Genomic DNA, 25,514 nt, shown 5'->3' with positions numbered 1-25,514 from the left:
AAAACCTATTTCCAAGACCACGTTTTAACTGAAAATTGTACAATTAATTATTCAGGGTCTGAAAATTCACCAAATTCAAAATGCACTTATTTTTCTAAAGTTCTGCAGATGGCAATATGTTGAGAATTCATTGCTACCTTTCAATTGTTAAATCCTAATCTTGCATACAAAATGTTCAAAACAGTACGTTAAATTATTTTAATCTTTATTGCCTATAGAAACAGTAACAAAAACCCTTGTTACTTGTGATTCGTTAAATATGGAGAGTGGGGGGAAATATTTAATTAGAACCTAAGGGGCAAATTTTTCACAGGTGGGTGTATGGAACGAGCTGCCAGAGGAGGTAGTTGAGGCAGGTACAATATCAACATTGAAAGACATTTGGACAGGTCCATGGAGAGGAAAGGTTTAGAGGGACACCAAGTACTGGAGTAACTCAGCGGGTCAGGCAGCATCTCTGGAGAAGATGGATAGGTGACGTTTCAGGTCAAGACTCTTCTTCAGACTTAATGTTTAGAGAGATACGGGCCGAACGTAAATGGGTATCTTGGTGAGCATTGATGAGTTTGGCCGAAGGGCCTGTTTCCGTGTTGTATCGCTCATTGACTCTACTTAAGACTACACAATGTGGGACAAATGTCTATTTTTTTTATCACAATGCTCAAGATGCTGACTCTATTCAGAACTCTACATAGGCTTAAAGAGCAGACACATTGTGCCACAGGGATTGGTGCTTCAATGTTTTACAATGTATATAAATGACTTGGACAAAAATATGCATTGTGCTGGTGTGCCCGACCCACAGAGTTGCTTCAGCACTTCAAACCTTTCCTGTCCAGGTACCTGACCAAATGTGTTAGATTGAGCATTGTGGTTTGCATGGACGAGATGGGCTGAAGGGCCTGTTTCCATGCTGTATGTTTCCAAGACTTTAACAACCCCGTACAAATTTCCCACTTAGTGTATGGTGTCCACTATTTTCTCTGTAATGCCAATAGTCAATCAATAGTCAATAGTGCATTATTTGTTACATATGCAACTGCACAATGAAATTCATTTTGCATTTATTACACATGCGAGCACCGCCATTATTGGCGCCATTATTCAAAGTCAAAAGTCTGGTCAGCCTGCGTGCTCGATGTACTGGAGCAGTTCCCGCGAACCGATGTCCCTCTCCTCTCCTCGCCCGGCCATCTTTGTGTCCCTGGGGCACCTCCTGCAGTCGACCTGAAGGCGCTGGAGGCATCACCCCGGTTCACCCTTCTTGTTCCTCATGTTCGACATTTCCAGCTCTGTCCCGGTTACGCCGAGTGCCAAGCCTTCGGGTGGGTTCCCGATTCTGCCGAACAGGAGGACCCCCGACCACAATGTCCCCCCCCCCCGACTTTCAAGTCCCCCCGACGCGAGGTCTCGCCGCCCGCCAGGTGCCCCATACCACGTGGACCCCCGACCGTGAGCCTTCGTGTGGACTCCGTCGAGCCTTCAGGCAGGTTCCCGGTCCCGCTGGTGACTGCAGTGGGCCAGCCAGGCCGATCGGGCGGGTACTCCGAGGACGGTCCATGGAGGTCGAGTTGGGCCTGCTTGCCGGGTGCGTCCCAGCCTAATGTGAAAGCACCTTCCTGCAGCTAAAGCTTCTTTCACAATTACTTTTGCTATTTTGAATTAAATGAATCCTTATACTCATTACGGTGCAGCCAAATCCCAATCCAAGTGAGCCTACAAGTTTGCAGGCATCACCTCCGTGGTGGGCCGGATATCAAGTAACGAGGAGGAAGGAAATTGGTTTACGTACACCTCCAGATTCACGGACAGTTTCTTCCCAGCTGTTATCAGGCGACTGAACCATCCTCTCACCAACTAGAAAGCGGTCCTGACCTCCCCTCTACCTCATTGGAGACCCTTGAACTATCTTTAATCGGACTTTACTGGACTTTACCTCGCACTAAATGTTATTCATTTATCCTGTATCTGTACATTGTGGACGGTTCGATTGTAATCGCGTATAGTCTTTCCACTGACTGATGAGCACGCAACCAGAAAGCTTTTCACTGTATCTTGTTACACGTGACAATAAACTAAACCATCTCGGTACACGTGATCATTATAATCTGCACTAAACTAAATGGATATTTTAAAATGCTGGGTTACAGTTTTTGTTTCAAACTTTGATTTGCTTTTCAGTGCCGAACCGCTGCAAGGTTTCCTGCAGCCACCTGTGTTTACTGAGACCGGGTGGTTACACCTGTGCCTGTCCACAGGGAACTCACTTCCTCGATGACAGTAACTCTGAATGCGATGCAGGTATGTGCATTTGATCAACCCCTTCCCCCCTGTCTGTCCTTGTGTGCTGGAGGATATCCAGCACCTCCTAGCCACCCAGCACCACCCCCTCCTCTAGCACTTCCAGCATCTCCACTCTATTCAATACAGGACTATTAACTCCCCTGAATTCCCAGGCATTCACATGCTTCCCTGCAGTAAATAGAGGTGAGAAACATGCACTCTTCACCTATTTCCTGTTCCTCCACACATGGACAACCTCTTTGCACTTTAAGGGGCCCTATTCTCTTCCGCCTTTTTTGCACTTAATATACTTATTTACAAGCGGCACAGTGGCACAGCGGTAGAGCTGCTGCCTTACAGGGTCAGAGTCCCGGGTTTGATCCTGACTATGGGTGCTGTCTGAACTGAGTTTGGACGTTCACCCATAACCATGTGGGTTTTCTCTGGGTGCTCTGGTTTCCTCCCACACTCCGAAGGTGTACAGGTCTGTAGGCTAATTGGTGTTGGTAAAATTTCAAATTATTCCTAGTGTGTAGGATAGTGCTAATGTGATCGCTGGTCAGCGCAGTCTCAGTGGGCTGAAAATCTAAAGTAAATTCTAAAATTAAATCTCTTAGGATTCTCCGTAATCTCCCTGGCCAGAGCTCTCTCATGTCTCTTTTTTACCTTCCCGATTTGCCTCTTAAGCGTACGCCTGCACTCCCTATACTCAAGGGATTAATTTCATCCCACCTGTCTATACCTGATATATGCCAAAGATAGACACAAAGCGCTGGAGTAACTCAGAGGGTCATGCAGCGTCTCTGGAGGAAATGGACGGGTGATGTTTCGGGTCGAGACCCTTCTTCAGACTTCCCTAACCACCCTAATGTACATCTTACCGACACATTTTGACACCTGATCCCACACCGACCTATTCTAGTTTGTGAAAATGGTTCTCACTGACGGGGTGCTTTTATTGTTTTGTCAGGGATGGAATTTAACCTTGAATGTTTTCTCTTCTCCACAGCCATTGAGTCAAAACAAACCATGCCACCCGCTTGCAAGTGTAGGAATGAAGGGGTGTGTCGTTTTGAAGGAAATACGACAAAGTGCACGTACGTTGAAGGCCACAGAAACACAGTGCAGTTAATACTCGATACGGTGGCAACAGAGCTGCAGGAGTCTCCCGCTGTTCCTCATGTTTACAGTTCTCTCTCTTTATATTACTGTAGCCTCTTTTCTTGAGAGGTTGCTCTAGAGTCCGTCAGACAGCACGGAAACTGGTCCAGTGGCCCTACTCATCCATTGCCAACCAAGGTGTCCCATCTAAGTTGGTCCCATTTGTCCATATCCCTCTCTTCTTAGGCCCACTTTGGTCATGGCTGACCAATGATGTCTCCATGGTGTTATTCCCTATATGGAGGATGCCTGTGGGGAGACTGGTGCACAGACAGCCACCCCACGGTCCTTGACAGATCTGTGTCAGGATCCAGTGTCAGACGACCGGAGACCCTTTTCTGCTGCAGCCTTCATCCGCCTTCCCAGCCGTTGTGACGCTCCACTAAGGTCAGCCTGTTCTACCATTGAGGTCTTGGTTGGATTGCTCTTTGTCAGAGACCTCCCCCTTGACCTTACCGCCATGGGTGGCCCTACCAGGAGCATAGCTCCAGACGGCATCGCTCTCAGGATCTCAGGTCCACACAAGCTTCTCTACCACGACAAGGTGACAATCCACAGACAATCCCTCTAAACCTTTCCTATCCATGTATCTGTCCAAATATTCTTATCGTACCTGCCTCAACTACTTCCTCTGGCCACTCGTTCCATATGCCCACCACTCTCTGTGTGAAAAGTTGCCCCTTTGGTTCTGATTAAATCTTTCCCCTCTCACATGAAACCCATGTCCTCTGGTTCATGATTCCTGTTCTCTCTGTAAATTTTCCTCATTCTTTAATCTTTGCACAATTTCTCTTGATACATCCACAGGATTCTATAGAGGAGGTAGTTGAGGCAGGCACTGTAACAGCATTTAAAAGATACTTGAACAGGCAAGTGGATAGTGGTATGTAGACCAAATGGGACCAGCTTAGATAAGGCACCTTGGTCGGTGTGGGCAGTGGGTTGAAGGGCCTGTTTCTGTGTTGTATGACTCTGTGACTTTGACTAGAAATTGAGTAATTTTTCTCAAATTGAAAACACGCAGCAACATAAAAGGGGGAAATATAATGTTTTAATTTACACATTATCTTTTCTGCAGTTGTCCTCATGGATACACGGGGAGGTATTGTCAAATAGCAAAATCCCAGGGATCGCGACATTCTGCAGGTATTTATTAAACAAATAACAAGCATTTCATAGCTCAGCACGGTGGCGCAGCGGTAGAGCTGATGCCTTATAGCGCCAGAGACCCGGGTTCGATGCTGACTACGGGTGCTGTCTGTACGGAGTTTGTGTGGGTTTTCTCCGGGAGCTCCGGTTTTACCCCACCTTCCAAACACATACAGGAATCATTGAGATCGGGGATGGCAAATGTATGAGGGAGGGCAGAAAACCGGGCGGGATACTGAGAAAAGTAGAGGAACAGTGGAAATTTGGAGTTCATGTATACCGGTGTATACCATATATACTCTCGGCAGCGGAACAGCTAGGTCTGGAGGCTGGAGATGCACGTGGGAAACTTGATTTTACTGGCTAATAATACAAAGATAGAGAAGATATGAAAGAACCAATGGTCTTTTGTAGACACAAGGTACCTATACAAGTTCATGTAACACTATTGGCTGCCATAAACCAATCTAGCTTTGAGCATTTTAGAAGTGTAGTGTGTACGTTCTCCCCGTGACCGCGTGGGTTTTCTCCGGGTGCTCCGGCTTCCTCCCATATTGCAAAGACGTACTGATTTGTAGGTTAATTGGCTTCTGTCAAATTGTAAATTGTCCCTAGTGTGTAGGATGGTGCTAGGGTACAGGGTGATCACAGTTCGGTACGGACTTGGTGGGCCGAAGGGCCTGTGTCTGAGCTGTGTTCTAAAGTCTAAGGTAGAATAAACCCAGTGAAGGGCTTTTCAATAAATGATTACAGGTGGTGAAAACTATGGCCACACCAGACACGATGAATCACCCTCTGTGGTTTGGAGACGCCATGAGTGGAAGTCGATGAATAAGGATGGAAATGGTTTTTTGAGCAACTAGGGTCATATTCATGCTTCCAATCCACATAGTGTGTCCTGGGAATCCCTTCCCTTGTTCAGAAATGCAGTGTGTAGCAAGGAACTGCAGATGCTGGTTTACACTGAATATAGACACAAAATGCTGGAGTAACTCAGCGGGACAGGCAGCATCTCTGGAGAGAAGGAATGGGTGACCTTTTGGGTCAAGACCCTTCTTCAGACTTCTTCAGAAGAAGGGTCTCGACCCGAAACGTCACCCATTCTTTCTCTCCAGTGATACTGCCTGCCCCGCTGAATTACTCCAACATTTTGTGTCATCTTCAGGAATGCATTGTTTTATTGGTGTCCCTGGGAAATCACAGGAGCTGTTTCTTGAATTGAATTGAGTGAATACCTTTATTGTCATTCAGACCTTACGGTCTGAACGAAATTTCGTGCCTGCAGTCATACATACAATCATACAATAATAAACCACAATAAACACAAATTAACATCCACCACAGTGTATCCTCCAAACACCTCCTCACTGTGGTCACTGTTATCAGAGCTTTGTTGGTGAGGGTAAGCACCAGGAGAGTGTACTGGCACCGCAGCAAAGTTCAACATTAGATTTTCACAAAGAATTGAAAATCATTAATATTACAGATTGGTTACTAAGGTTTTCAGAAGTAAAATGCATTAATAACATTTGGTGGTCCAGACCCTTAAGCCATTTATAGAATGCCAATCCACTGTAAACATCAATGGCAAGGAATGTGTACCCGCATCTACGAAAGATAGGGGACGCACAATGGACCAATAGTAGAATTACTGCCCCTCAGCGCCAGAGACCCAGGTTCAATCCTGACTACGGGTGCAGTCTGTATGGAGTTTGTACATTCTCCCTGTGGGCTTTCTCCAGGTGCTCCGGTTTCCTTCCACGCTCCAATGACGAGCGGGTTTGTAGGTTAATTAGCTTCTGTAAATTGTCCCTAGTGTGCAGGATGGAACTAGCGTGAACGGGTGATCGATGGTCTGAAGGGTCTAGTTCCCACGCTGTATCTCTAAACTAAACTAAAAGCAGCACTGTTTATTGTTGCCTTTCATGCATTATGCCAATTCCAGACACAAGATCATGGAGTAGGTCAATCAACATCTGAAGATAATGAGTCTGAAGAAGGGTCTCGACCCGGAACGTCACCTCTCCCTGTTCACCACAGATGCTGCTTGACCCAGCACTCTGTGTAGTTTGTTTTGTAAACCAGCAACAACAGTTCCTTGTTTCTACGCCTTACTTTATACTCTTTTAAAAACAAATCCACCTTATGGAGTATGTGTTGGATATAAGTGTTGAAAACACAAGGGAGTTTAATTCTTAAATTGCAGTAAATGTCAGATGTAATGCCTAAAATATTCACGAGTGGGATAGTTTTATCTTTGAGTTATTATTTCCTTGTGGGTGATTGAATATGAATGATGGATTCTATATTGATGTCGTTGCAGCAACAGCCGTGTTATTAGCCATTATAATCATCCTGATTCTGGGCTCTCTGACCGCTGCGGGAGCATTCATCAACTACAAGCGCACTGGCTCACTTCTACCTCCTTTCCCCAAGCTCTCAAGGTGACAATTACTTTACAGTTCTGTCTGAATTTCCTGAAGTGAAGCAAATTTGCGACACAGCAGTAGAGTTGCCGCCTCACTGCGCCAGAGATCCAGGTTCAATCCTGACCACGGGTGCGATCTGTATGGAGTTTTACATTTCCCCCCCCGAACCCCGTGCCCGCGAGGCATTTCTCCAGGTGCTCCAGTTTCCTACCACATCCCAAAGACGTGCGGGGTTGGAAGTTAATTGAACCTCTGCAAATTGGCCCTAATGTGTCGGGAGTGGATGAGAAAGTGGGATAACGTGGAACTAGTGTGATCGATGGTCGGCGTGGACTCAGTGGGTCGAAGGGCACTTTATCTCTAAACTAAACTAAACTCATCTGCCTAAAAATGATAATACAACGGTAATTATTATTAAAGCTTTATTACAGACACAGGCCCATATAACACATCAAACAGAAAAAAAGAAGATACAAAAATACATTAAAAAAATTGCATCTTAGCCTATAAAATATACAAGCTATTGCACCAATGCACTTAGCCTAGAAGTGAATCTATAGCAGCTTTTCAGAGGGCTGACTAGGGCTTAAATTATATGGTTCTCTGACTTGTCCAGACGACACATAAAACTAAACATCAGCTGTCTTAAGAGTGCCTCACAGGTTGGCACTCTAGTGGACACGAACAATTGACTGGCACTATGCCACCTAGGGACACAAAGCAGCATCCTCATTGCGTCATTGTATGCTACCTTGAGTCTTTGCATACTCTTTTTCTTATACTTCGACCACAATTGGGCTGTATACAACGGTGTGATGTAGGTTCTGAACAGGGAACACTTCACAGAGTCAGAGCACATATAAAACTTCCTTATAAGCATGTTCGCTTGAAGATAAATTTTACAGCGCTGTCGGTAAAGGTCTTTGTCATCCGTCCAGTCATCAGATATGACATGACCTAGGTATTTAATTTCCTCACACACAGCAAGAGGACCGTCTGACAAATAAAAGGTCGGAAAAGTTGATTCCCTGTCCTCAGCGATCCTAACTACCATTATGCGGCTTTTCTTAGCGTTGTACTTAATGTCATAATCAAGGCCATACTGAGAGCACACCTTCAGCATCTGCTGCATCCCAGCACTATATGGACAGAGCAGGACCAGGTCGTCTGCATACATAAGATGGTTAACAATAGTGTTGCCCACAAGACAGCCAGTTTTTAACCTATTTATCTGATTTGACAGTTCGTCCATATAAACATTAAATAAAATAGAAGACAAAATTCCTCCTTGCCGCACTCCGTTACTAACACAGAATGAAGCAGATACAACATTGTCCCATTTAACGTGAAACGTTTGATGGGCATACCAGAATACTAAAATTCTCACTAATAATTTAGGAGCACCTCTATCTAGCAATTTTTACAAACAAGTGTTCGTGATTAATTCTATCAAATGCCTTGGACGCATCAATAAAACATAGAAATACAGATGAATTCAGGCTTGTGTACCTGAACACAATCTCTTTAAGAGCATTGATACACAGGTCAGTTCCATGTTTCCTTTTGAACCCAAACTGATTGTCAGTAGTAAGGACAAACATTTCCAGCTTTGTCAACAGTATTCTCTCCAGTACTTTAGATAAGATACTGGCTAAAGCAATAGGTCGGTAATTATCCATACTGTTGAGCTTACCAGCCTTATCTTTAAGCACAGGCACTAACATTACAGACATAATAGCATTTGGCAGGACACCATGAACCAGACAACCATTAAAGCACATGGAAAGCAAAGGGCAGAGCTTATAGCTGGCATATTTTAGATGTTCTGCAGTAATGCAGTCCATACCGCAGGCTTTATTGTTATCCAACATGTTAATGGCATCATAGACATCTGCTGCCCTAAGTACCAAATCTACAGAGAGATCAATGTGTTCATGATTGATTCTAACTGGGTTACTTTTAACACAGTTAAAAAGGTTACGGTAGTGCTCACGCCAACTCTCAGCTATTTTTTCTGGGCTACTAATACCTTCAATGTCCGATGGTAGGGGTGTTTTACTATTATTCATAACTTTGACCTCTTTCCAGAAGTTAGTAAGGTTGTTATTCTGTTGCTTCCTGGCAAGCGAGTCTGCTCTCATTGTGTTTTCATTTTTCTTAATAAAACAAAGTGCACACTTAACCCTAGCATTTGTGCGTTTTTTCATATCTAGCAATACCCCCTGTCTAGGCCTACCTGCCTCTGACCAGAGTCTAAAGGCCTCTCTTGCCTCAGCCACAAACTCATTCCACCCAGGTCTGATGTTAGGTACCTTACATTTCCTTTTACAAAAGGGATCACTGGAAGCATTGAGACATTTCACAATAACATCATACATGGCACAGAGTTTGTCAGCATGTTGCACGTCCTTACAATTCATATCTGAGCACATTAGGGCCTCTTGAGGCAATGCAATATTATTTAAAAACTGTCCGTTCGCAGTGAGTATCCGGCCATAACCTCCCTGCTCAGTTTTGACCAGTCCAGTTTACTTGAGGAAGCAGCATTATTATTACTGGACAGCAGGGGGACATTCTCAACATTTAACCGTGCAGCAATAGGTATGTGATCAGAGGTGGCAAGTTCATAACAAATCTCCACCTTTTCCAGTGAGGCATGAGCATCAGCTGTGGTCACAATATGGTCTAACCAAGATGTTGTGTGCCACGCTTCACTAACATAGGTAAAACTTGTATCAGGCAACAGAGCTTTACTCGATAGAATTAATTTAGATAGAATTAATGAAGCAGTATATCAACATAACTTAATACAGGCTGCGGAGCATACTCAAAAACTTTAAAGTTAAGGATGAAGTTATTGCCGTTTCTCTTTCCCGCCCCTGACTTGCATTGGCATAGTGAATATATTTTCATAATTTAATTCCGTCATCGTACATAATACAGTACAGCACTGGAGCAGGCCCTTCGGCCCACAATGTCTGTGCCAAGCATGATGTCATCTACCTGCACATGATCCATATCCCTCCATTATCTGCACTTGATCCATATCCCTCCATTCCCTGCACTTCCATGCGCCTATCTAAATCCCTCTTAAACGCCACTATGGTATCAGCCCCCACCACCACCACTGGCAGCGCGTTCCAGGCACCCACCGCCCTCTGTGTAACAAACAATTGCCCTGCACATCAGCTTTAAAATTTGCCTCTCTCACCTAAAAGCTATGCCCTCTAGTCTTTGACATTTCCACACTGGAAAAAATGTTCTGACTGCTATTCGGCTAATGCCTCTCATACTTTTGTAATCGTCTATCGGTCATGACCAAGTTTTTGTTTTTGTCCCAAGCTTCAGCAGTTTTGCCAAGCCCAATGGAAATGGCGTGACGTTCCGATCGGGGATGGATACTGGGGCAGAATGTGGTGCGTCTACCATTGACATTGACTCTGCCATTGACGGAGCCATGCAGATGGTAAGCTGGACATTACGCAACGTATAACGCGTTTGCAACTCTCTCTCTCTGTACTGTCGACTCTGTTGCACTGCTGTTGGTTTGCTGCGACTAATCTGCGACAATCCTCTTTTGCAACAGGATGACAACTTTGTAGCCGAGGGACTAAAGCAACCGGTCACCTTTGAAAATCCCATGTTTGGGTCAAAGGCCATTGATTCCAGCGAGACTCCTACAGTTGAACAATCAACGGTAAAACACGATAAAACGATCAAAAATATAAACTGATCACCTCATTACCAACTGGATTTAGGAATAATGATTTCGTAGAACATAGAACAGTATAGCACAGGAACAGGCTTAACATGCTGCCAAGTTAAACTAATCTTTCTTTTAAATGATTTGGTTGGCGATAGTGATTCTGTACCATCACTTTACCAGATCTAACTTTAATTATTGCCATGGACACAAAATGCTGGAGTAACTCAACGGGACAGGTAGCATCTCTGGAGAGAAGGAATAGGTGACATTCCGGGTCGAGACCCTTCTTCAGACTGATTATTGCCACCCCATTCAGAATAGTCAAGTCCACATAGTCCAAGTACTGTATATAGTTTTCAACAGATTTATACAGCTGCAGCTAGCCCTTCGGCCCACCTTGTCCATGTGGACAAACTTGGCTAGTCCCATTTTAAATTTATTGCACCCATTAGTGGAAGTAAGTGATTGGTTTAAACTGTTTTGGTAAGTTATTGGTTTAAACTACACAGTGAACTTTTTTCCTCATTTATATACTTAAAAGTCTCATCTTGACCACTTCTTGTCTGCGCTGTATATGGCTTTTAGAAAAAACATTACCATATATGGCTATGATTATTGGCCATCTTATTCACAGTCCACCTCCGCTGAGCAGGCCCCGAGGATTTTTCCCATCGATGAAAAATAAAATAGTTATGAGTTTAAAAAACCTTGAGATCCGCTCGCCTGTCAATCACCGCGATGAAGGTAACGGGGGGAGGGGGTGGGGCAGAACTATAAAACCCTGGATGCCTGGACATGACTCAGTCACTCTGCAAGATTGCGAGGGAGAGGCCACGATTCTCATTATAAGCTGTGAATCAATTGATCTGTGAGTTTGCAATGTACTTGCAATAAATGATTTGTTAGCCCTTAATGAAAATGAAATGGGTTGTTTGGCCTGCCCTGTGCTTGAAACTGCAATGGCAATGAAAATGAAATGAAAATCCAATGAGCTGTTTGTCTTGGCCTGCCCTGTGCTTGAAACTGCAATGGCAACGGAAATGAAATGAAAATGCAATGAGCTGTTTGACTTTTCCGGCCCTGTGCTTGAAACTGCAATGGCAATGGGATTTAAATGAAAATGCAATGAGCCGTTTGGCTTGGCCTGCCCTGTGTTTGAAACTGCAATGGCAATGGAAATGAAATGAAAATGCAATGAGCTGTTTGGCTTGGCCTGCCCTGTGCTTGAAACTGCAATGGCAATGGAAAGGAATGGAATTCCACAAGGGGCGCCGGGGTGATGGCTGCCCTGCCGGCAGTCTGTTCGTCTTTTCACTCTTTTTGTCATTTTTTTGTTTGTTAAAAGTTTTGTTTTAATCTTCTTCGGTTTGTTTTATGTGGGGGGAGGGGGAAGGGAGAAACTTTTTTTTCAGGGTCTTACCTTCCCGGAGATGCGATCAATTCTTGGATCACTTGCTCCGGGCTCTGCAGCCTACCATCGATGGAGCTGGAAGCCTCCTCGGTTTGTCGTGAGCCCCACCGTGGGGCATGGACTTAACATTTGAGCTGATCCCTTGCCTAGGATCGCTCCCACTGCGACCACCACGGAATCAACATCAAGGGCTCGCAGTCTCGGGTGAGGCTGAGTCGGGAGCTCCAAAGATGCGGAAGGTTCACCAGCCCTGACGTGAGGTTCGATCGTCCAGCGCGGGGGAACTGACATCCCCCCGATTCAGGAGCAGATTGCCTCGATGCGGAGGGCCCGAATGCCACCGGCTATGGGAGTTAAGATCATCCCGTCAACGGGGGTTCAAGGCCCATGACCAAGGAAGAACTAAGGGAAGGACTTGAACTTTATTTCGCCTTCTATCACAGTGAGGAATGTGTAGGAGTCACTGTGGTGGATGTTTATGTTAAAATGTGTTTGTGAAGTGATCTGTTACTTTTAATTGTATGACTTACTTGGCCAATGAAATTCCTCGTATGTTGCAAAACATACTTAGCGAATAAAGTGTGATTCTTATTCTGATTCTGAAATGAAATGAAATGAAAATGCAATGAGCTGTTTGGCTTGGCTTGCCCTGTGCTTGAAACTGCAATGGCAATAGGAATGAAATGAAAATGCAATGTGCTGTTTGGCTTGGTCTGCCCTGTGCTTGAAATTGCAATGGGAATTAGGTGAAAATGCAATGAGCTGTTTGGCTTAGCTTACCCTGTGCTTGAAACTGCAATGGCAATGGGAATGAAATGAAAATGCAATGAGCTGCCAGCCCACCAGGCCTGAGTGGCTGAGCTGCCAGCTCACCAGGCCTGAGTGACTGAGGTGCCAACCCACCAGGCCTGAGTGACTGAGCTGCCAGCCCAAAAATCCATTTGGCCCACAATGTCCATACTAGCCCTCTGGACACCAGTCCCTTCGGCCCACAACACCCATACTAGCGCTCCAGAAAGCCCCCCCTCTGGCTATCAATATTGGAATTGGTAGAGAGGAGGAATATTGTGTTGGGGGACCAACCCTCCCGTGTGAATATGGGACCCAATGGGTCCCACTTAGTCTAGTTCATTATATTGTTCACAGTGTACTATGTTTACATATTCTGTTGTGCTGCCGCAAGTAAGAATTTCATTGTTCTATCTGGGGCACATGACAATAAAACACTCTCGACCTGACCCTCTTGACTCTCTTGTACATTTCAGAAACATAGACCATCAGGATAGGATTAAGCCGTGTTACAAGTCAATACAAATTGGATCATGACCGACTAATAGACGGACTGACGTTGCAATCTGGGTTGTTTTGCACTTAGCAAGATTAATTTAAAATGCAGTCAAAATTGACACGTTCAATTGCTTCGACTCCGGGTTTTGGTGAAGGGCAGTAGAATCCCACTTTTATTTGAGGTCTTGTTAATTGACCTCTTGTATTGACTGTTGATACCCTTAGTTTATTCCGTGCATGGCATTTGTCCAACCCAGTAGCAGCGACAACAGCCAAGCTATCATTTGAATTAACTAAAGCCAGTTAGATATAAAATTATTTATATACAATCTATATAAGTGCACTGTGATGCTCTTTAGTTTTGTTTATAGTTTAGTTATACAGCATGGTAACAGGCCCTTCGACCCTCCGAGTCTGGGCAGACCAGCGATCACCCCTTACACTGTACAGTGAAATATTGGACTTGGAGTCAATGTCTTTTCTGCTTTTACAATAACTTGCATGTTGTCTTGTTGTTGTTTGGGATGGTCCAGGTTACGGTCACAGTTGGCAGTGACTCAAATGGCAGCAGATGTGACAATCCTATCTACACCTCCATGCCTCCATTTGTGAACAAACCTCCTTCAATTAAATCACCAACACAGGTAAAAACTATGGTTAAAATAAGAGACACAGAGTGCTGGAGTAACTCAGCGGGTCAGGCAGCATCTCTGGAGAACATGGAAAGGTGACGTTTCAGGGCGGGACCCTTCTCCAAAGACACTGCCTGACCCGCTGCGTTACTCCAGCACATTGTGTCGTTTTTTTTCTAAACGTTCCTTGTTTCTACATTTCCCTTTCCCCAAGTTCTTTCAGTAATGTAAACATGGATAGGTGATGTTTCGGGGCGGGATCCTTCTTCAGGATGTAGGTCCGAATGTTGCGATGGAAACAACAGTACATTTCTTTCCTTAAACCTGTACTAACTAGACCATCTTGGTGTGCCTTCACAAGTAACGGCTGTGTGGCCTGTTTATACAGATCCCCAGCATATCCAGTCCTTCCGCACAACCATGTTTCCCCAATCATGGCAACTCTTTTCGAATCATTCAGCACTGCCAAAACCAAATTCAGGACAGTAGTTTTACTATTCCTTAAGAAGTCATTGAGATGGGTCTATCCATTGGTTTTTTTTATATAATGTTCCAGCACTTAGTTTCATTTAGTATATAGTTTAGTGATAGAGTGCAGAAACAGGCCCTTCGTTCCACCGAGCCCGCACCAACCATCGATCACTAGTACACTAGCACTATCCTACACACACTAGGGAGAATATGCAATTTTACTGAAGCCAATTAACCTACAAACTTGCACGTCTTTGTTAGGTGGATGGAAACCGGAGCACCCGGAGAAAACCCACGGGGAGAATGTACAAACTCCACTTCTGAAATGTTAAAAGCTAGATGGATTTATGGCAGCCAATAGTGTTACATGAACTTGTATAGGTACCTTGTGTCTACAAAAGATCATTGGTTCTTTCATATCTTCTCTATCTTTGTATTATTAGCCAGTAAAATCAAGTTTCCCACGTGCATCTCCAGCCTCCAGACCTAGCTGTTCCGCTGCCGAGAGTATATATGGTATACACTGTATACATGAACTCTAATTTTCCGCTGTTCCTCGACTTTTCTCATTAACCCGTCAGATTTTCTGCCCTCCCTCATACATTTGCCATCCCCGATTTCAATGATTCGTGTACATGTCAGGACTGCAGTTGCATTTGCCTTTGTTACCATCATCTGACTGACAACATCTAACACCATCAATTGCATAGCTCGTAACTCTTATTGATTTCTCCTACTTGAAGTAACCCTTGCATTCCCTCTCTCTCCATCCCTTCCCCACCCAAGTCGTCTTGTTGTGTCTCATTGTGTGAAACACGTTCTCACCTAGCAAACAACAAACATTTTGCATATCTTTCATTCATTTGTTCTATATATCTCTCTACAATACAATTACAATACAATAATACTTTATTAGCCAAGTATGTTTTGCAACATGTGAAGAATTTCATTTGCCAAGTCAGTCATACACCAAAAAAGCAACGGAACACACAGTCTGTTGGCATCACCGTCTATATCTCTTGTTTCCTTTTCCCTTGACTCTCAGTCTGAAGAAGGGTCTCGACCAGAAACATCACACAATCCTTCTCTCCAGAGATGCTGTCTGTCCCGCTGAGTTTGTGTCTATCTTCGGTTTCAACCAGCATCTGCAGTTCCTTCCTACACATTTGTGTCATAGAGACCTAGAGCTGTACAGCACGAAAACAGGCCCTTCAGCCCACCTTGTCCATACCTACCAAGTTGACATACTGGGCTATTTCCATTTGACTGCATTTAGCCCATAGCCCTCTAAACCCTTCCTATCCAAGTATCATCCAAGCATCTTAAAAGACGTAATAATTATATCTGCTTTTATTGCTGTCACGGGGAGAAGATATAAACTCCGTACAGACAGCACCCATAGTCAGGATCGAACCCTGGTCTCTGGTGCTGTAAGGCAGCAACTCTACCGCTGCGCTACTGTGCCACCCATTAGCACCCATTCACATACCTCATTCTTATACCTGTTATAGAGCCATAGAGATGTTCAGCATGGAAACAGGCCCTTCGGCCCACTTTGTCTATGCTGACCAAATTCCCATGGTCTATGTCTATGCTGGTCTCACTAGCCCGCATTTGGCCTCCAAACCCTTCCTATCCATATATCTTCCCTGAGGTCTTCCCTGAGGTCCGCCTTGAATCTCTCCCCTCTCACAAATATAGAGGATGTGTTATAGAATGATAGCCAGCATGTCAGGATAGTTCCCTATTCTCGCTGACAAGTGTCTCTGGAAGTGGACTGTGCCTACATGTATTGGGTTTTTTTTTAAACAAAAACATGTAAGGAAGAAAAGTCATCATTAAAGTGTCTCCTCAAATTCAATTTTCTCCTCTTTCTCTCCCTTCTTAAACTTGTTTCCAAGGATAGACCCCTTTCTCAGCAGGCACACTGCTCTATAATGCCTGCTCTGCTACCTCCCGTAAGAAATGTCACAGCAAAATACAAATTGCTGGAGGAACTCAGCGGGTCAGGCAGCATCTATCAGTATCAATGGATATTTTTATGGGAGAGGTAGATGGATTCTTGATTAGTACGGGTGTCAGGGGTTATGGGGAGAAGGCAGGAGAATGAGATTCGGAGGGAGAGATAGATCAGCCCAGGCGGAGTGGACTTGATGGGCCGAATGGCCTAATTCTGCTCACTTTTAGTTTTGAGATACAGCGTGCAAAGAGGCCCTTTGGCCCACCGGATCCGTGCCGACCAGCGATCCCCGCACATTAACACTATCCTATACCACCCGGGGACAATTTTTACATTTACACCAAGCCAATTAACCTACAAACCTACAAATACAAACCGAAGATCTTGGAGAAAACTCACGCAGGTCACGGGGAAAACGTACAAACTCCTTACAGACAGCACCCATAGTCAGGATCGAACCCCGGTCTCCGGCGCTGCATTCGCTGTAGTGGCCCTGTCCCACTACGAGTTCATTCAAGTGCTCTCCCAAGTTAAAAAAAAATCAAACTCGTGGTAAGCACGTAGAATGTGCGTAGCGGATACGTCAGAGCTCGGGGCCGTCTCTTAGCGGCTCGTAACGCTAACGGCAGGTACTCAGGAAGACTCGCTAACGGCAGGTAAGCTCGGGAAGATTCGTGAAGATTTTTCAACATGTTGAAAAAATGGCCACGAGAGCCCCGAGTACCGACGAGCGGCCATTACCCTAAATCTCCGAGTTCGAATCAGGGCAAACTCGGGGAGAACTCTTGGAATGAACTCGTACCGTGGGACAGGGGTTTAAGGCAGCAACTCTACCGCTGCGCCACTTATGACCTTATGGAGGGAAATGGTATTGCATCTGTTTTACCTGCAAAATGAGCTCGACCAAGTTCAAGTTCAAGTGAGTTTATTGTCATGTGTCCCTGTATAGGACAATGAAATTCTTGCTTTGCTTAAGCACACAGAAAATAGTAGGCATTTACTACAAAACAGATAAATGTGTCCATATACCATGATATAAATATATACACACATGAATAAATAAACTGGTAAAGTGCAAATAACAGAAAGTGGTTGCTAATAATCAGAGTTTTGTCTGAGCCAGGTTTAATAGCCTGATGGCTGAGGGGAAGTAGCTATTCCTGAACCTGGTTGTTGCAGTCTTCAGGCTCCTGTACCTTCTACCTGAAGGTAGCAGGGAGATGAGTGTGTGGCCAGGATGGTGTGGGTCTTTGATGATACTGCCAGCCTTTTTGTGGCAGCGACTGCGATAAATCCCCTCGATGGAAGGGAGGTCAGAGCCGATGATGGACTGGGCAGTGTTTACTACTTTTTGTAGTCTTTTCCTCTCCAGGGCACTCAAATTGCCGAACCAAGCCACGATGTAACCGGTCAGCATGCTCTCTACTGTGCAGCTGTAGAAGTTAGAGAGAGTCTTCCTTGACAATCCGACTCTCCGTAATCTTCTCAGGAAGTAGAGGCGCTGATGAGCTTTTTTGATAATTGCGTTAGTGTTCTCGGACCAGGAAAGATCTTCAGAGATGTGCACGCCCAGGAATTTGAAGTTCTTGACCCTTTCAACCATCGACCCGTTGATATAAATGGGGCTGTGGGTCCCCCTCCTACTCCTTCCAAAGTCCACAATCAGTTCCTTGGTTTTGCTGGTGTTGAGGGCCAGGTTATTGCGCTGGCACCATATGGACAGTTGCTCGATCTCTCTTCTGTACTCTGACTCATCCCCATCAGTGATACGCCCCACAATAGTGGTGTCGTCAGCGAACTTGATGATGAAGTTCGCACTGTGGTTCGCTACGCAGTCATGGGTATAGAGTGAGTACAGCAGGGGGCTGAGCACGCAGCCTTGAGGTGCTCCCGTGCTGATTGTTATCGAGGCTGACACATTTCCACCAATACGAACAGACTGGTCTGTGGACGAGGAAGTCGAGGATCCAGTTGCAGAGGGATGCGCAGAGACCCAGTTCTGCGAGTTTGGTAACCAGTTTGGAGGGGATGATTGTGTTAAATGCCGAGCTGTAATCAATGAATAACAGCCTGACATATGAGTTTTTGTTGTCCAAGTGGTCCAGTGCGGAGTAGAGGGCCAGCGAGATCGCATCCACCGTTGATCTGTTGTGGCGGTACGCGAACTGCAGTGGGTCCAGGTTTTTGTCGAGGTAGGAGTTGATTTGCTCCATGATCAACCTCTCAAAGCACTTCATCACCACCGGCGTTCGTGCCACTGGTCGATAGTCATTGAGGCATGTCACCTTACTCTTCTTGGGCACCGGTATAATTGATGCCCTATTAAAGCAGGTGGGGACCTCAGATCTCAGAAGTGAGAGGTTGAAAATGTCCGTAAAAACTCCCGCCAGTTGGTCCGCACAGGTTTTTAGAACACGACTGGGTATACCATCAGGTCCAGGTGCTTTTCGGGGGTTCACCCCTCTGAAGGATTTCCTGACATCGGCCTCTGTGACTGAGACTGAAATGCCATCACAGCGAATGAGGGATCGGGAAGGCACATCAGTATTCTCCCTGTCAAAGCGTGCGTAAAACGCATTGAGCTCGTCAGGGAATGATGTTACACCGGCATTCGAGCTGCCTCCTGGTTTTGCCTTGTAGGAGGTGATTGCATTCAGACCCTGCCACAGCTGCCGAACATCTGTCTCGTCCTCCAGTTTGGAGCAGAAGTCCCTTTTGGCCTTTTTGATGGCCTTACCAAGGTTGTATCTGGACTTCATGTAGGCCACTGTATCGTTGGATGTGAATGCCCTGTGTCTGGACTTTAGAAGAGTGCGGATCTCAAAGTTCATCCAAGGTTTCTGATTGGGAAACACTCGGAAGGTTTTTGTAGGGATGCAATCCTCCACACATTTCTTTATGAAGTCTGTAACGACTGTGGCATATTCGTTCAAGTCCGTTGCCGAGTCCTTGAACATTGCCCAGTCTACAGACTCCAAACAGTCCTGGAGTTGTTCTTCTGCCCCCCCCCCCCCCCCCCCCCCCCCCGACCAGCTCTGTGCTGTCCTCACTTCTGGGGGTGCGCTCTTTAATTGCTGCCTGTAGGCAGGAAGAAGCAGCACCGCGGTATGGTCGGACTTACCAAAATACATAGATTAGTGTCTTCTCTGAGTGTGGTTTGGATATTGTACAATTTCTGTTGTTCATATTGATGTCGCTTTGTATTTTCAGGAATCAAAATGGAGTTTTTTCAAATGGAAGCCCAAACCCAGCACAAATTTTGAAAACCCTGTGTATGCGGAGGTAATTGTTCACATTTCACCTTTGTAGCAGTGCATTCTGTGTTTTTTATCACTTTATTTTAAAACGTATAAAACACAAATTATACATTGTCGTGACCATCACCCCTTACCACAGGGACTAGTGCTGGGCCCACTTGTGTTTGTCCTATATGTATGGACGATTTGGATGAGTAAATAGGTGACATAATTAGTAAGTTGGAAGATGATAAATTAATCGGACTTTATCTTGCACTAAGTCTGTTCCCTAATAGCCCTGTCCCACGATACGAGTTAATTCCAAGAGCTCACCCGAGTTTGCTCTGAATCGAACTCGGAGATTTACGGTAATGGCCACTCGTCGGTACTCGGGGCTCCCGTGGACATTATTCCTCATGTTGAAAAATCTTCACGAGTCTTCCCGTGCTTACCTGCCGTTAGCGAGTCTTCCCAAGTACCTGCCGTTAGCGTTACGAGCCGCTAAGAGACGTTCCCGAGCTTCGACGTACCCGCTGCGTTCATTCTCCATGCTTACCACGAGTTTGATTTTTTTTAAACTCAGGAGTGCTCTTGGAATGAACTCGTACCGTGGGATAGGGCTATGTCCTAAAAAGTGTGACAGACACAAAATGCTGGAGTTATTCAACGGGACAGGCAGCGACTCTGTAGGGAAGAATGAGTGGCGTTTCGGGTCGAGGCCCTTCTTCAGACTGAGAGTCAGGGGAAAGGTATAGACGGTGATATAGAGAGATATCGAACAAAGAAATGAACGGTATGCAAAAAACTAAGGATGATCAAGGAAAGGTGGAGCCCATTCAGTCTGAAGAAGGGTCTCGACCCAAAACATCGCCAATTCCTTCTCTACAGAGATGCTGCCTCAGCCGTTAAGTTACTCCAGGATTTGTGTCTACCTTAGAGCCCACAATGGTCCATTGTTGGCTGTGGGCTAGGTGTTAACAAATTATACAGACAATGAAATTCAACAGGGCCCAGTGAAAGTTGTACAAGGACCAAGGTGGGAGAGGGAAGGAGAGAGAGAGGGAATGAAGTTAGAGACATCGATATTCATACCGCCGGGGTGTAAGCTGCCCAAGCGAAATATGAGATACTGTTCCTCCAATTTGCACTGGGCCTCACTCTCACAATGGAGGAGGCCCAGGACAGAAAGGTCAGTGTGGGAATGGGAGGGGGAGTGAAAGTGTTTGGCAACTGGGAGATCAGGTTTGTTGTGTCTCCTGCATTTCCCTGTTGTGTGTCTTGACCAGGAGGTGGGGTACTTGCCCTGCAATGGTTGGTGAAAATTCCGCGAGACTGTATATTAATGGAAGGGCGTTTGTTTTCCATTCCCAGAGCCACAAGCAGGAGCAGACAAGCGATCCGCTGGGCGAATCCTCTCTCACCTCACACACGTTTGAAACGCCTTCAAGTCAGTCACCCTCAAAAAAAGATGAGCCTCTAACATACAGCCCAACTGAGAGTACATTCAAGGATACAGCAGCCCTCGTCAAAGAGGATTTAGAGGCATAGTTCGGGACGTCACTGAAGACAAAAGAGACCGCCTTTCCTGTGATACATTATATTTTTGATACACAGTCAGAATATTTGGATATGTCAGTAACACCTAGGCAAAAGGAACCTACCAAGTGATTAGCATGAGCCTGTACCGCCTATAGGAAGTCTATCTGTCTCTTTCCCTTCAGTAATGTCACATGCCCAACTTTTATCATTTTGGTTTTTGTGTCGATGAAGACTTTTAATCCAGAGGCTCTTTATGTATTTCGCTGCACTAGACGTGTAAAAGTATGAGATATGTAATGTTATAAATATGTGTATATTTGTAAATTTTTAAGAGATTATGTCGATCATTTTGCCCTGGATAAGGCTGACATATTGAAGGTAGGAATTTGTGGAAATCTGAAGACTGAATTGACACCAATGATTTCAGTTGTGGACAGTAAAATTCTAAATGTGAAAACTGCTGACCTTCCCTGTGAAGGAATTGGATAAAAGCCAATGTGGCATCTAAAGTATGAACACTGGAATTATTTTTAAAATATGAAACACAGTGAAACCTGTATTAACACCCTCTTATAGCAAGCAGCTGATTATAGAGAGATGTGATCTAGATTCACTCTCTTCCACATACTCAACGCACAAAGGAGTAGAATAAAAGCTGGATCAATATTTTCAGATGCTGAAAAACAGATTATCTGATGCTGATACTTCCCTAAATTAAACCTATTGAAGGTATACAACTTCTTATGTCTTTATTAGATATAACCTAGCAGGCTGTTGAGGTATGGGATGTAAGGCTTAAAAGTTTCAGGGAAAGTAATTGAGGGAATTAGGGAGATTTCATAAATTCGAGAGGCAGAATTTGGCCATTCGGCCCATCGAGTCTACTCCACCATTCCATCTATCATTCCTTAACAACCCCATTCTCCTGCCTTCTCCCCATAGCCCCGACACCCGTACTAATCTGCAGAGACTGGGTATGGGTGGCGTTCTGAGAAAAGTCTGCTGCAGTACAGAAGCCAAAGAATATAAACTCTTCTCATCCACGAGAACATCACGGCAGTTGTTTCTTGTCTGTTTTTTACTGTACATAGTTGATGCAGAATTGCATCTCTAAAAAATTCTCCCATTGAGGTCACCATTCCAAAGTGCAACTTAGTTCACTAAATAATAAATGAAACATATAAATTAAGAACAGAAATAGATTACCCTGCTCTATAATGAAAACATTGCTGACCAGTTTGTTTGTAACCTCCTTGGCACCATCTTTAGACTTTAGAGGTACAGCGCGTAGACAGGCCCTTCGGCCCACTAAGTCTGTGCTAACTAGTGTACCAGCACTATCTTACATACTCGGGACAGTTTTATAACTTACCAAAGCCAATGAACCTACAACCCTGTACATCTCTGGAGTGTGGGAGGAAACCGGAGAAAACCCACGTGGTCACAGGGAGAACGTACAAACTCCACACTGACAACACCAATAGTCAGGATTGAACCTGTGTCTCTGGTGCAGTAAGGCAGCAACTCTAGTACTGCACCATCATGCACAAAACTCATTTAAAAAAAAATACGCTCGTAAGAAAATTCTCCCATTGAGGACACCATCCCAAGTCTAATCTATTGTAATGAATAAAACATCTAAATTAAGAAACCAAGTAGTTTTAATGAAACATCGCTGATCTTTTTGTTTATAACCTCTAATCTTTCTCTAATCATTCTTGCTGCTCCTTGGCTCCCACCCTTCTGCTTCACCCACAACCCTCACACCTCGTTGTACAACTACATTGTTTCCACTATCCATTGAGAAACAAAATTCTAGGACTTGTGACTCGATTGGGGGACAGAGGGACCTGGTAGGAGTCAACTCTGTTTTAAATCGGCAACCCCTTATTTACAAACTTCGACAGATGCCCCATGGAAAACACACTGTTGGGTTACATCACGGCTTGGTTTGGGTACAGCTCTGTCCAAGACATTGCAGAGAGTTGTGGATGTAGCCCAGTCCATCACACAGACCAGACTCCCCACCATCGACTCCATCTACACTTCATGCTGCTTCGGGAAAGCAGTGGACATGATCAAAGACTTGTCCCACCCCGGTCATTCCTTCTCCCCACTCCCATTTGGCCGAAGGTACAGAAGCATGAAAGAGTGCACCACCAGACTCTTCCCCTCTGTTATCAGGCTTCTGAATGGTGCTTCCATAAGCTGGGGTACTGTCTGATTCACCTCTACCCTTTATATATATTTACACTTCAGTTAATTTTAAAAATACTGCCACCAATTTTAGCTTCAAAATGTCTCTCAAATCAGTAGGTTTTAACACAAGAACTGGCAAATGGAACTGAATATTTGTAAATAGTTAAATAAATTCATAAGACAGAAATTATGGAAGAATAATCAATAAAGATTCTGTTATCAGGCTTCTGAACAGTCCTTCCATAAGCTAGGGTACTATCTGATTGCCCCATTGCAGACATTGGACTTTGCCTCTGGAACTGATACAATGCTGAGAACTATATTCTGCACGCTATATCTTCTCCTTTGCTCTACCTATTGTGCTGGAGTTTGACTTGATTGTATTTATGGATGGTATATCTGATCTGTCTGGATAGATTGCCAAATAAATCATTTTACTCTACCTCGAAACACGTGCCAATAATAAACCTAAACCTGAACCTATTTGTAGATCTTCCTCCACATCCTCTCTGGCAAGATCCCTGAAGATCTAATGTACTTTATTCAAGTCTAGCCCACCGTGCCTTGGTCATTCAACAATCCTTCCATTCCAGGTATGAGTCTGATGAATCCACTGATTAGTTTAGTTTAGTTTGTAGATACAGTGCGGAAGCCGGCCATTTGGCCCACCGAGTCCACGCTGACCAACGATCCCTGCACACTGACCCTTTCCTCCATATGACACCAGAACGTTAGCACTAGGCACCAGACAGTAGAAATGTTGCCTCTCTTGCCTTCATGAGGCATTCACTGTGAGACTGTTCATGCACTGAGATCATGCACTAAGATCTGGAGAAGAGAATTTACGAGCGTACATTCCACATGCATTCAGCTGTGAAATCTTACTCCTATTATCAATAAAGATCCATTGAACAGTGAGTATCAAAAATTTACAGTTTATTCTGCGTTGCTCATGAATGTGAGCAAAGATATTAGTTTGAATATAATATATATTTGACGTCACTGATTTAGAGTCATACAACCAAGGAAACAGGCTCTTCAGCCCAATTCATCCATGCTGACCAAGATGCCCAATCTAAGCTGGTCTTGTTTGGCCCTCATCCCTCTAAACCATTCCTACCCATGGACCTGCCCAAGTGCCTTTCAAATGTTGTTATAGTAACTTCCTCAACTACCTCCTCTGGCAGCTCGTTCCATATACCCACCACCCTATGTATGAAAACGTTGCCCCTCAAGTTCCTATTAAATCTTTCCCCTGTCACCTTAAACCTATGTCCCCTTGTTCATTATCATCTTGTACAACTGTAACATGAAGTCCCAACTTTGATCAGTTGCATGACTGATGAAGGGCATCTTCCCGCAATGACCTATTCTCCAGCAATGACAGTTTTGGGGAACTATGTACCTGCACTCCTCGATGCCTCTGCTCTTCCACACTCACTAGAACCCTACTATTCATTGTGAATGTCCTGCCCTTGTTTGACTTCCCAAAATACAAGATCTCACGTTTATCTGAATTAAACTCCATTAACCATTCATCGGGCCACTTGCCGAACTGGTCAGGATCCTGCTGTAATTCTTGATTTTTCTGTTCTTTTGGGCATAAGAAGGAAAGACAGCAAGGATAGTCACAAAAGGCTGGAGTAACTCAGCGGCTCAGACAGCATCTCCAGAGAAAAGGGACAGGTGACGTTTCGGGTCAAGACCCATCGTCAGACTTGAAACCTCACTTATTGCTTTTCTCCAAAGATGCTGTCTGCCCTGCTGAGTTACTCCAGGTTTTTGTGTCTGCAGTTCCTTCCAACATCTGCAGCTCCTTCCTGCACAAGACAGCAAGGATGTCAGGTTTTCCTTAAATATGATGAACTACACAGTAAGTTAAAGGCAATTACTGAAATGATAGTGATGGACATAAACGACTGATGATACAGGTTACACTGTGACTATATACCTCGCATGATCAGATCTCAGATGATTGGAGCCAGAAATGATATCCATCCTGTCTGTCAGGCTACAAGGAATTGTTGGAATGAGGGCCCATCTAGGCTTAC

At 44.7% G+C, this 25,514-nt stretch overlaps 1 protein-coding gene across 2 annotated transcripts in view; it reads left to right on the top strand.

Annotated features, from left to right (window-relative positions):
• Positions 1–22,858, top strand: part of lrp2 (LDL receptor related protein 2) — a 266,845-nt gene extending 243,987 nt beyond the window's left edge. For both annotated transcript variants that reach the window (XM_033023669.1, XM_033023668.1), the window contains 9 exons: positions 2,182–2,301; positions 3,293–3,380; positions 4,523–4,590; positions 6,917–7,037; positions 10,365–10,488; positions 10,609–10,719; positions 13,960–14,070; positions 19,700–19,771; positions 21,097–22,858. In XM_033023669.1, coding sequence (XP_032879560.1) covers positions 2,182–2,301; positions 3,293–3,380; positions 4,523–4,590; positions 6,917–7,037; positions 10,365–10,488; positions 10,609–10,719; positions 13,960–14,070; positions 19,700–19,771; positions 21,097–21,273 — 992 coding nt within the window. In that variant the 3' untranslated portion in view covers positions 21,274–22,858. The remainder of the gene's footprint in view (positions 1–2,181; positions 2,302–3,292; positions 3,381–4,522; positions 4,591–6,916; positions 7,038–10,364; positions 10,489–10,608; positions 10,720–13,959; positions 14,071–19,699; positions 19,772–21,096) is intronic.
• The last annotated feature ends 2,656 nt before the right edge of the window (positions 22,859–25,514 follow it).

This window comes from Amblyraja radiata, chromosome 7 (genome assembly GCF_010909765.2).
Source record: "Amblyraja radiata isolate CabotCenter1 chromosome 7, sAmbRad1.1.pri, whole genome shotgun sequence".
In the NCBI taxonomy this organism is placed as follows: domain Eukaryota; kingdom Metazoa; phylum Chordata; class Chondrichthyes; order Rajiformes; family Rajidae; genus Amblyraja; species Amblyraja radiata.
The sequence above is the reverse complement of the archived record's forward strand: the minus strand, read 5'-3'. Positions and strand labels throughout refer to the sequence as shown.